General features: G+C 54.1%; 1 protein-coding gene across 1 annotated transcript in view; it reads left to right on the top strand.

Annotated features, from left to right (window-relative positions):
* Window positions 1–5,200: 5,200 nt before the first annotated feature.
* Window positions 5,201–11,119, top strand: part of uroc1 (urocanate hydratase 1) — an 88,269-nt gene continuing 82,350 nt past the window's right edge. The window contains exon 1 of the mRNA XM_059943890.1: window positions 5,201–5,364. Coding sequence (XP_059799873.1) covers window positions 5,239–5,364 — 126 coding nt within the window. The 5' untranslated portion in view covers window positions 5,201–5,238. The remainder of the gene's footprint in view (window positions 5,365–11,119) is intronic.

Below are 11,119 nucleotides of genomic sequence, written 5' to 3'. Positions count from 1 at the left end.
GTACGTGGATCGTAGGAATATGGAGGGCTATGGTCCTGGTGCAAGTCAATGAGATGAGGCACTTTAAATGGTTTGGTGCAGACTAGATGGGCTGAAGGGCCTATTTTTGTCTCTGTTCTGGGGTCAGGGCACAGTGTCGTTGTGGTTCTGGCACTGACGTAGCATGCTCACAACTAACCCTAACCTGTCTGGCTCGGAATGTGGAAGGAAACCGGAGCACCAGCAAGAAACTCCTTGCCCCCTCGTGACCGTACAGACCACAGGAACTGCCAACCCCTACATTACCATGATGCCGCAAGATATTACAACCTACTGCTTAGTGTTCACCTTAAGTGAAGAAATCCGCTTCTTTCCATCTGCCGATTTCCTCGTTTCCCATCCTGTGGAGGGAGATGTGCGTTTAGCCACGGAAAGCACTCTGCTGCAGCTGTTATGGGGTGGGGGGGGGGGGCACTGCACAGGACCAGAAAAAGTGCAGTCTCTGAGCTCTGTTGTGGCACAACTCCTTGGTGTTATCCTTTCAGAGGATCTGCCTTGGGTCCAACACGTAAGTGCAATTACAAAGAAAGCCTGCACAGATTTGGCATGACATCTAACCTCTGTAGATGTGTAAAAGTAGATATAGATGCCAAACCTCTGTAGATGTGTAGTGGAGAGTATACTGACCGGCTGCATCACAGCCCAGTATGGAAACACCAGCACCCTTGAAGAGAAAACCCTGCAAACAGTGGGTATGGAATAGTCCGTCACAGATAAAGCCCCCCCATTCATCATCGGGGACCCTACCGTCCAGGCCATGCTCTCCTCTCGCTGCTGCCCACAGGAACTGTTAACCTGACCTAATTCCATAATCCATGGACCCCCTTTCAGCTGAAACACACACAAGAAAAAATGTGCAGATTCTGGAAATCAAAGTAATACGTACACACAAATGCTGGAGGAACTCAGCAGGCCAGGCAGCATCGATGGAGACGAGTGAACAGTGGGCGTTTTGAGCCGAGACCCTTCGTCAGGACTGGAGAAATAAGATGAGAAGTCAGAGCAAGAAGGTGGGTGGGGGAGAGGAAGAAATACAAGGTGGTGAGTGGGAGGGGAGAAATAAAGATCTGGGCAGTTCATTGGTGAAGGAGATAGGAGAGAACAAAATAAAAAGCCATGGAAGGGGGAGGACCACCAGAGGGAGGTGAAGGGCAGGTAAGGGGAATGGTGATGGGGAGGTAAGGGAAATGGTGAAGGGGAGGTAAGGGGAATGGTGATGGGGAGGTAAGGGGAATGGTGAAGGGGAGGTAAGGGGAATGGTGAAGGGGAGGTAAGGGGAATGGTGAAGGGGAGGTAAGGGGAATGGTGATGGGGAGGTAAGGGGAATGGTGATGGGGAGGTAAGGGGAATGGAGAAGGGGAGGTAAGGGGAATGGTGACGGGCAGGTAAGGGGAATGGTGAAGGGGAGGTAAGGGGAATGGTGATGGGCAGGTAAGGGGAATGGTGAAGGGGAGGTAAGGGGAATGGTGAAGGGGAGGTAAGGGGAATGGTGATGGGGAGGTAAGGGGAATGGTGAAGAGGAGGTGATGGGCAGGTAAGGGGAATGGTGATGGGAGGGTGATGGGCAGGTAAGGGGAATGGTGAAGAGGAGGTGACGGGCAGGTAAGGGGAATGGTGACGGGCAGGTAAGGGGAATGGTGAGGGGAGGTAAGGGGAAAGGTGATGGGGAGGTAAGGGGAATGGTGATGGGCAGGTAAGGGGAAAGGTGATGGGGAGGTAAGGGGAATGGTGTTGGGGAGGTAAGGGGAATGGTGAAGGGGAGGTAAGGGGAATGGTGAAGGGGAGGTAAGGGGAATGGTGAAGGGGAGGTAAGGGGAATGGTGACGGGCAGGTAAGGGGAATGGTGAAGGGCAGGTAAGGGGAATGGTGAAGGGCAGGTAAGGGGAATGGTGAAGGGGAGGTAAGGGGAGGTAAGGGGAATGGTGATGGGGAGGTAAGGGGAATGGTGATGGGGAGGTAAGGGGAATGGTGAAGGGGGAGGTGACGGGCAGGTAAGGGGAATGGTGAAGAGGAGGTGACGGGCAGGTAAGGGGAATGGTGAAGGGGAGGGGACGGGCAGGTAAGGGGAATGGTGAAGGGGGAGGGGACAGGCAGGTAAGGGGAATGGTGATGGGGAGGTAAGGGGAATGGTGAAGGGCAGGTAAGGGGAATGGTGAAGGGCAGGTAAGGGGAATGGTGAAGGGGAGGTAAGGGGAATGGTGATGGGGAGGTAAGGGGAATGGTGATGGGGAGGTAAGGGGAATGGTGATGGGGAGGTAAGGGGAATGGTGAAGGGCAGGTAAGGGGAATGGTGAAGGGGAGGTAAGGGGAATGGTGAAGGGGAGGTAAGGGGAATGGTGAAGGGGAGGTAAGGGGAATGGTGATGGGGAGGTAAGGGGAATGGTGATGGGGAGGTAAGGGGAATGGTGAAGGGCAGGTAAGGGGAATGGTGAAGGGCAGGTAAGGGGAATGGTGAAGGGGAGGTAAGGGGAATGGTGAAGGGGAGGTAAGGGGAATGGTGAAGGGGAGGTAAGGGGAATGGTGAAGGGGAGGTAAGGGGAATGGTGAAGGGCAGGTAAGGGGAATGGTGATGGGGAGGTAAGGGGAATGGTGAAGGGCAGGTAAGGGGAATGGTGGAGGTAAGGAGAATGGTGACGGGCAGGTAAGGGGAATGGTGACGGGCAGGGAAGGGGAGGTAAGGGGAATGGTGAAGGGGAGGTAAGGGGAATGGTGAAGGGGAGGTAAGGGGAATGGTGATGGGGAGGTAAGGGGAATGGTGATGGGGAGGTAAGGGGAATGGTGATGGGGAGGTAAGGGGAATGGTGAAGGGGAGGTAAGGGGAATGGTGATGGGGAGGTAAGGGGAATGGTGATGGGGAGGTAAGGGGAATGGTGATGGGGAGGTAAGGGGAATGGTGATGGGGAGGTAAGGGGAATGGTGATGGGGAGGTAAGGGGAATGGTGATGGGGAGGTAAGGGGAATGGTGAAGGGGAGGTGACGGGCAGGTAAGGGGAATCGTGATGGGGAGGTAAGGGGAATGGTGATGGGGAGGTAAGGGGAATGGTGATGGGGAGGTAAGGGGAATGGCGATGGGGAGGTAAGGGGAATGGTGAAGGGGAGGTGACGGGCAGGTAAGGGGAATCGTGATGGGCAGGTAAGTGGAATGGTGATGGGGAGGTAAGGGGAATGGTGAAGGGGAGGTAAGGGGAATGGTGAAGAGGAGGTAAGGGGAATGGTGAAGGGGAGGTAAGGGGAATGGTGATGGGGAGGTAAGGGGAATGGTGATGGGGAGGTAAGGGGAATGGTGATGGGGAGGTAAGGGGAATGGTGATGGGGAGGTAAGGGGAATGGTGATGGGGAGGTAAGGGGAATGGTGATGGGGAGGTAAGGGGAATGGTGAAGGGGAGGTGACGGGCAGGTAAGGGGAATCGTGATGGGCAGGTAAGGGGAATGGTGATGGGGAGGTAAGGGGAATGGTGAAGGGGAGGTAAGGGGAATGGTGAAGGGGAGGTAAGGGGAATGGTGAAGGGGAGGTAAGGGGAATGGTGATGGGGAGGTAAGGGGAATGGTGATGGGGAGGTAAGGGGAATGGTGATGGGGAGGTAAGGGGAATGGCGATGGGGAGGTAAGGGGAATGGTGAAGGGGAGGTAAGGTGAATGGTGAAGGGGAGGTGATGGGCAGGTAAGGGGAATCGTGATGGGGAGGTAAGGGGAATGGTGATGGGGAGGTAAGGGGAATGGTGAAGGGGAGGTGATGGGGAGGTAAGGGGAATGGTGATGGGGAGGTAAGGGGAATGGTGATGGGGAGGTAAGGGGAATGGTGAAGAGGAGGTAAGGGGAATGGTGATGGGGAGGTAAGGGGAATGGTGAAGAGGAGGTAAGGGGAATGGTGATGGGGAGGTAAGGGGAATGGTGATGGGGAGGTAAGGGGAATGGTGATGGGGAGGTAAGGGGAATGGTGATGGGGAGGTAAGGGGAATGGTGATGGGGAGGTAAGGGGAATGGTGAAGGGGAGGTGACGGGCAGGTAAGGGGAATCGTGATGGGGAGGTAAGGGGAATGGTGATGGGGAGGTGACGGGCAGGTAAGGGGAATGGCGATGGGGAGGTAAGGGGAATGGTGAAGGGGAGGTAAGGTGAATGGTGAAGGGGAGGTGATGGGCAGGTAAGGGGAATCGTGATGGGGAGGTAAGGGGAATGGTGATGGGGAGGTAAGGGGAATGGTGAAGGGGAGGTGATGGGGAGGTAAGGGGAATGGTGATGGGGAGGTAAGGGGAATGGTGAAGAGGAGGTAAGGGGAATGGTGAAGGGGAGGTGATGGGGAGGTAAGGGGAATGGTGAAGGGGAGGTAAGGGGAATGGTGAAGGGGAGGTAAGGGGAATGGTGATGGGGAGGTAAGGGAAATGGTGAAGGGGAGGTAAGGGGAATGGTGATGGGGAGGTAAGGGGAATGGTGAAGGGGAGGTAAGGGGAATGGTGAAGGGGAGGTAAGGTGAATGGTGAAGGGGAGGTGATGGGCAGGTAAGGGGAATGGTGATGGGGAGGTAAGGGGAATGGTGAAGGGGAGGTGATGGGGAGGTAAGGGGAATGGTGATGGGGAGGTAAGGGGAATGGTGATGGGGAGGTAAGGGGAATGGTGAAGAGGAGGTAAGGGGAATGGTGAAGGGAAGGTGATGGGGAGGTAAGGGGGAGGTGATGGGCAGGTGCAATTATTGGAAATTGGAGATATGGATGTTCATGCCATTAGGTAGGTAGAATGTAACGTGCAGCTCCCCCAACCTGAGCAGTAGAGGATGCCATGGATTGACATGTCAAAATAGTAATTAACATGGTGACTTGTCAGATAGCCGGCTTTTTCGGACAGACGGAACGTGGTTGCCGGCGAAGCGATGTGCAGGAGCACCGGACACAGCGGGCGACCCCAACAGACTCGCAGGTGAAGTGTCGCCTCACCTGGATGGTGCAGCGCTTGTTCTGCTCGCAAGGGTAGGTCCCGGGAGGGATGGGTGCGCAGGGACCAATGGACAAAGGAGTGTGATTCCGGATGGCGGATGTTAAGGAGCCCTGGTGGGGTGGGGGCAGGCTGTTTCTGAGCCGAGGGCTCCGTTAATGATTTATCACCCGGGGGATGGTGATGGCCAATAAGGGTCGGGGTTGGGGAACCACCCACCATAACCCACTCACCTTCAACGGGCAGCAGCGCGGACTGCGATACCGGTCGGGATGAGCAGCCTGCGGGAGCTGTGCTCGGGGCTGCCCCTGAAGCCGCTGCCCCCCAACAGAGGGCGAAGCAGCCGGGTGTCCCACGCTCCCGTGCGCACCCCCGCTCTCACAGCCCAGGAGGAGAAGGTAACTGCCCCACCCCTCGGTACACGCGGCGTTCGGTCGGCCCCGTCAACCTCTGACAGTCACAGTAACGCAGCGCTCCCTTCGGCCCATCCAATCCATGCTCACATCGACACAGCTGGTCCGAGGGTCTTTTCCCGGTCGGAATGCCTAATACTAGAGGTCACCATTGAAAATGAGGGTAATTTCAAAGGAGATGTGAGTGGTGGGAACTGTCCCTGGGACGGTGGGAGAGGCAGAGACACGAGGGACGTTTAGATAGCGGATGGAAGCGAGGACTATGGAGGTATAGGGACATAGTGTAGGCAGAGGGCCGTTTGATTACGAACTTATTGTGTTCAGCACCACATAGCGGGCCGAAAGGCCTGTTCCTGCGCCGCGCTCTTCTATGTAAATATTAAAGTATCTGCCTGAACCATGCCTCTGGCCTCTGGTTCCATTTACTGACCAGTGTGTGTGTGAGAAAACGTGGTCCTATTCAATCTCTCCCCTCTCACACTCCAGTTTCCCCAACACTGCGAGTAAAAGACTGCGAACGTTTACCCTGTCTGCATCCCTTGTGTTTTTTACACCTCTGTAGGGTCAGTCCTCATTTACCCATCTCTAGTGAAAATCGTACCAACTTGCTCAGCCTCTCTCCATAACTCAGTCCATCAAATCCTGGCAACGTCCTCACAAATCTCCTCTGCCACCTTTCAGCTCGATGGCATTTTCCTACAGTAGGGTGACCAAAACGGAACGCAATATTCCAAATGAAACCTCACTTACATCTTGTACAACTACAACATAATCCCCACTGTCTGAATGATGAGGCCCAGCATGTTAATAGCCTGTCTACCTGTGATGCCACTTTCAGGGAACAATGTACCCGTGCTCCTGGGTCCCTCTATGGCCTGTTGTTCAGTGTGTAGCTCCTGTGCTGGTTTGGCCACGGCCTGTTGTTCCGTGTGTAGCTCCTGTGCTGGTTTGGCCATGGCCTGTTGTTCAGTGTGTAGCTCCTGTGCTGGTTTGGCCACGGCCTGTTGTTCCGTGTGTAGCTCCTGTGCTGGTTTGGCCACGGCCTGTTGTTCCGTGTGTAGCTCCTGTGCTGGTTTGGCCACGGCCTGTTGTTCCGTGTGTAGCTCCTGTGCTGGTTTGGCCATGGCCTGTTGTTCAGTGTGTAGCTCCTGTGCTGGTTTGGCCACGGCCTGTTGTTCAGTGTGTAGCTCCTGTGCTGGTTTGGCCACGGCCTGTTGTTCAGTGTGTAGCTCCGATACGGGTTTGGCCACGGCCTGTTGTTCAGTGTGTAGCTCCTGTGCTGGTTTGGCCACGGCCTGTTGTTCAGTGTATAGCTCCTGTGCTGGTTTGGCCATGGCCTGTTGTTCCGTGTGTAGCTCCTGTGCTGGTTTGGCCATGGCCTGTTGTTCAGTGTGTAGCTCCTGTGCTGGTTTGGCCACGGCCTGTTGTTCAGTGTGTAGCTCCTGTGCTGGTTTGGCCACGGCCTGTTGTTCAGTGTGTAGCTCCGATACGGGTTTGGCCATGGCCTGTTGTTCAGTGTGTAGCTCCTGTGCTGGTTTGGCCATGGCCTGTTGTTCAGTGTGTAGCTCCTGTGCTGGTTTGGCCACGGCCTGTTGTTCCGTGTGTAGCTCCTGTGCTGGTTTGGCCACGGCCTGTTGTTCAGTGTGTAGCTCCTGTGCTGGTTTGGCCACGGCCTGTTGTTCAGTGTGTAGCTCCGATACGGGTTTGGCCATGGCCTGTTGTTCCGTGTGTAGCTCCGATACGGGTTTGGCCATGGCCTGTTGTTCAGTGTGTAGCTCCTGTGCTGGTTTGGCCATGGCCTGTTGTTCCGTGTGTAGCTCCGATATGGGTTTGGCCATGGCCTGTTGTTCAGTGTGTCGCTCCGATATGGGTTTGGCCATGGCCTGTTGTTCAGTGTGTAGCTCCTGTGCTGGTTTGGCCACGGCCTGTTGTTCCGTGTGTAGCTCCTGTGCTGGTTTGGCCACGGCCTGTTGTTCCGTGTGTAGCTCCTGTGCTGGTTTGGCCATGGCCTGTTGTTCAGTGTGTAGCTCCTGTGCTGGTTTGGCCACGGCCTGTTGTTCAGTGTGTAGCTCCTGTGCTGGTTTGGCCACGGCCTGTTGTTCAGTGTGTAGCTCCGATACGGGTTTGGCCATGGCCTGTTGTTCAGTGTGTAGCTCCTGTGCTGGTTTGGCCACGGCCTGTTGTTCAGTGTATAGCTCCTGTGCTGGTTTGGCCATGGCCTGTTGTTCCGTGTGTAGCTCCTGTGCTGGTTTGGCCATGGCCTGTTGTTCAGTGTGTAGCTCCTGTGCTGGTTTGGCCACGGCCTGTTGTTCAGTGTGTAGCTCCTGTGCTGGTTTGGCCACGGCCTGTTGTTCAGTGTGTAGCTCCGATACGGGTTTGGCCATGGCCTGTTGTTCAGTGTGTAGCTCCTGTGCTGGTTTGGCCATGGCCTGTTGTTCAGTGTGTAGCTCCGATACGGGTTTGGCCATGGCCTGTTGTTCAGTGTGTAGCTCCTGTGCTGGTTTGGCCATGGCCTGTTGTTCAGTGTGTAGCTCCTGTGCTGGTTTGGCCACGGCCTGTTGTTCCGTGTGTAGCTCCTGTGCTGGTTTGGCCACGGCCTGTTGTTCCGTGTGTAGCTCCTGTGCTGGTTTGGCCATGGCCTGTTGTTCAGTGTGTAGCTCCTGTGCTGGTTTGGCCACGGCCTGTTGTTCAGTGTGTAGCTCCTGTGCTGGTTTGGCCACGGCCTGTTGTTCAGTGTGTAGCTCCGATACGGGTTTGGCCATGGCCTGTTGTTCAGTGTGTAGCTCCTGTGCTGGTTTGGCCACGGCCTGTTGTTCAGTGTATAGCTCCTGTGCTGGTTTGGCCATGGCCTGTTGTTCCGTGTGTAGCTCCTGTGCTGGTTTGGCCATGGCCTGTTGTTCAGTGTGTAGCTCCTGTGCTGGTTTGGCCACGGCCTGTTGTTCAGTGTGTAGCTCCTGTGCTGGTTTGGCCACGGCCTGTTGTTCAGTGTGTAGCTCCGATACGGGTTTGGCCATGGCCTGTTGTTCAGTGTGTAGCTCCTGTGCTGGTTTGGCCATGGCCTGTTGTTCAGTGTGTAGCTCCGATACGGGTTTGGCCATGGCCTGTTGTTCAGTGTGTAGCTCCTGTGCTGGTTTGGCCATGGCCTGTTGTTCAGTGTGTAGCTCCTGTGCTGGTTTGGCCACGGCCTGTTGTTCAGTGTGTAGCTCCTGTGCTGGTTTGGCCACGGCCTGTTGTTCAGTGTGTAGCTCCGATACGGCTTTGGCCATGGCCTGTTGTTCAGTGTGTAGCTCCTGTGCTGGTTTGGCCACGGCCTGTTGTTCAGTGTATAGCTCCTGTGCTGGTTTGGCCATGGCCTGTTGTTCCGTGTGTAGCTCCTGTGCTGGTTTGGCCATGGCCTGTTGTTCAGTGTATAGCTCCTGTGCTGGTTTGGCCATGGCCTGTTGTTCAGTGTGTAGCTCCGATATGGGTTTGGCCGTGGCCTGTTCCGTGTGTAGCTCCTGTGCTGGTTTGGCCACGGCCTGTTGTTCCGTGTGTAGCTCCTGTGCTGGTTTGGCCATGGCCTGTTGTTCGGTGTGTAGATCCTGTGCTGGTTTGGCCATGGCCTGTTGTTCAGTGTGTAGCTCCGATATGGGTTTGGCCGTGGACTGTTGTTCAGTGTGTAGATCCTGTGCTGGTTTGGTCACGGCCTGTTGTTCAGTGTGTAGCTCCGATATGGGTTTGGCCGTGGCCTGTTGTTCAGTGTGTAGATCCTGTGCTGGTTTGGTCACGGCCTGTTGTTCAGTGTGTAGCTCCTGTGTTGGTTTGGCTTCCAAAATGCAACACCTCATACTTGTCTATATTGAACACAATTTCTGTCCCAGGGTCCACCTTGACCAGCCGATCGAGATCTCCCTGTTACATTGAACACAGAGTATTTCAGCACAGTACAGGCCATGCAGCCCACAATCTTCTTACCCTTCCCTGCCACATGGACGTCCGTTTTGCTACCATTCATGTAACCTGGAGGATGTGTAGCTCAGGTGAAGACTGGGTGGAGATGTTCTCCACAGCCAATGTCTCCTCGCGTACTGACAAAGCGTCCTCCAGCATTTTGTGAATTCTTCTCTCACTTTAAACCTATTTGATACCCTGACCGTGGGCAAAATAATTTGGCTATCTCCCCTATCGTGATGTTATTGCCCTCTGCCGGTCACTGCTGGGTCTCCTTTGCTCCAGCCTGTCTAGTCTCTCTGTGTGGATAAACTTCTCCATAGCAGACAGGGTCCTGGCTCTCTCCAGCACAGGGAGACTGGCCCCTACTCAACACTGAACTGATTCCACAGCCTATTGATTCAATTTTATGGAGTCTATAGCTCATGTTCTCGATATTTATTATAATTTTTTTCTTTCTTTCCTTTCATATTTTTGCACACCTTGTTACCTTTTGCACATTGGTTGTCAGCTTTTTGTGCGTGTTTTCATTGATTCTATAGTGTTTATTGTGAATGCTCACAAGAAATGGATCTCGGGTTAGTGTAAGGTGACATACGCAGTATGTACTTCGATAAATTTATTTGGACTTTGAACAGTGCAGATGCAACCTCCCCAGCGCCTGTTCGTTTGCAATGAGATATCTTTACCCTCATCCACAAATCCTCTTGAAGGCCAACAAACCTTTCAAGCTTCTTGTTGAGCTGCATGCTTACATCGAGCGATTGGTGTACAAGGACACCAATGCCTTTCAGTGTCTCAGCATTAGAAACTCTCCTTGCTTTTCCACTCTGTTCCTATGCCACACTCGGCCCCAGCTGCCATAGCCTTGCCCATTCGAAAGCTGTCCCCCTCCCCTTGCACTGAAGTCAAAAATGCACTAGAAGCACTTGGAAGGTTGGACAGGATCAGTCAACAGCAAAACCCCTTGCAAATAAAGGCAGGCCCGTGTACAACCCTGAGATTCGTTTACGGTGGATACCCACAAGAAACATAATAGAGCCTGAAACACCACATTCAACAGACAACCAGAGTGAAAAAGACAAATACAGATAGAAACAAAAGAAAGAAATCATAATAACAAATGAGCAATAAATATCGAGAACTTGAGAAGAAGAGCCCTAGAAAATGAGTCCATAGGCTCAGGACCTGATGGTTGAGGGGTAATAACTGTTCCTGACCCTGGTGGTGTGGGACCTGATGGTTGAGGGTAGTAACTGTTCCTGACCCTGGTGGTGTGGGAACTGATGGTTGAGGGGTGATAACTGTTCCTGACCCTGGTGGTGTGGGACCTGATGGTTGAGGGGTGATAACTGTTCCTGACCCTGGTGGTGTGGGACCTGATGGTTGAGGGGTAATAACTGTTCCTGACCCTGGTGGTGTGGGACCTGATGGTTGAGGGTAATAACTGTTCCTGACCCTGGTGGTGTGGGACCTGATGGTTGAGGGTAATAACTGTTCCTGACCCTGGTGGTGTGGGACCTGATGGTTGAGGGTAATAACTGTTCCTGAACCTGGTGGTGTGGGACCTGATGGTTGAGGGGTAATCACTGTTCCTGACCCTGGTGGTGTGGGAACTGATGGTTGAGGGGTAATAACTGTTCCTGAACCTGGTGGTGTGGGACCTGATGGTTGAGGGGTAATAACTGTTCCTGAACCTGGTGGTGAGGGACCTGATGGTTGAGGGGTAATAACTGTTCCTGACCCTGGTGGTGTGGGACCTGATGGTTGAGGGGTAATAACTGTTCCTGACCCTGGTGGTGTGGGACCT

This window comes from Hypanus sabinus, chromosome 19 (genome assembly GCF_030144855.1).
Source record: "Hypanus sabinus isolate sHypSab1 chromosome 19, sHypSab1.hap1, whole genome shotgun sequence".
NCBI lineage: Eukaryota > Metazoa > Chordata > Chondrichthyes > Myliobatiformes > Dasyatidae > Hypanus > Hypanus sabinus.
This window is presented reverse-complemented; position numbering and strand designations above follow the sequence as displayed.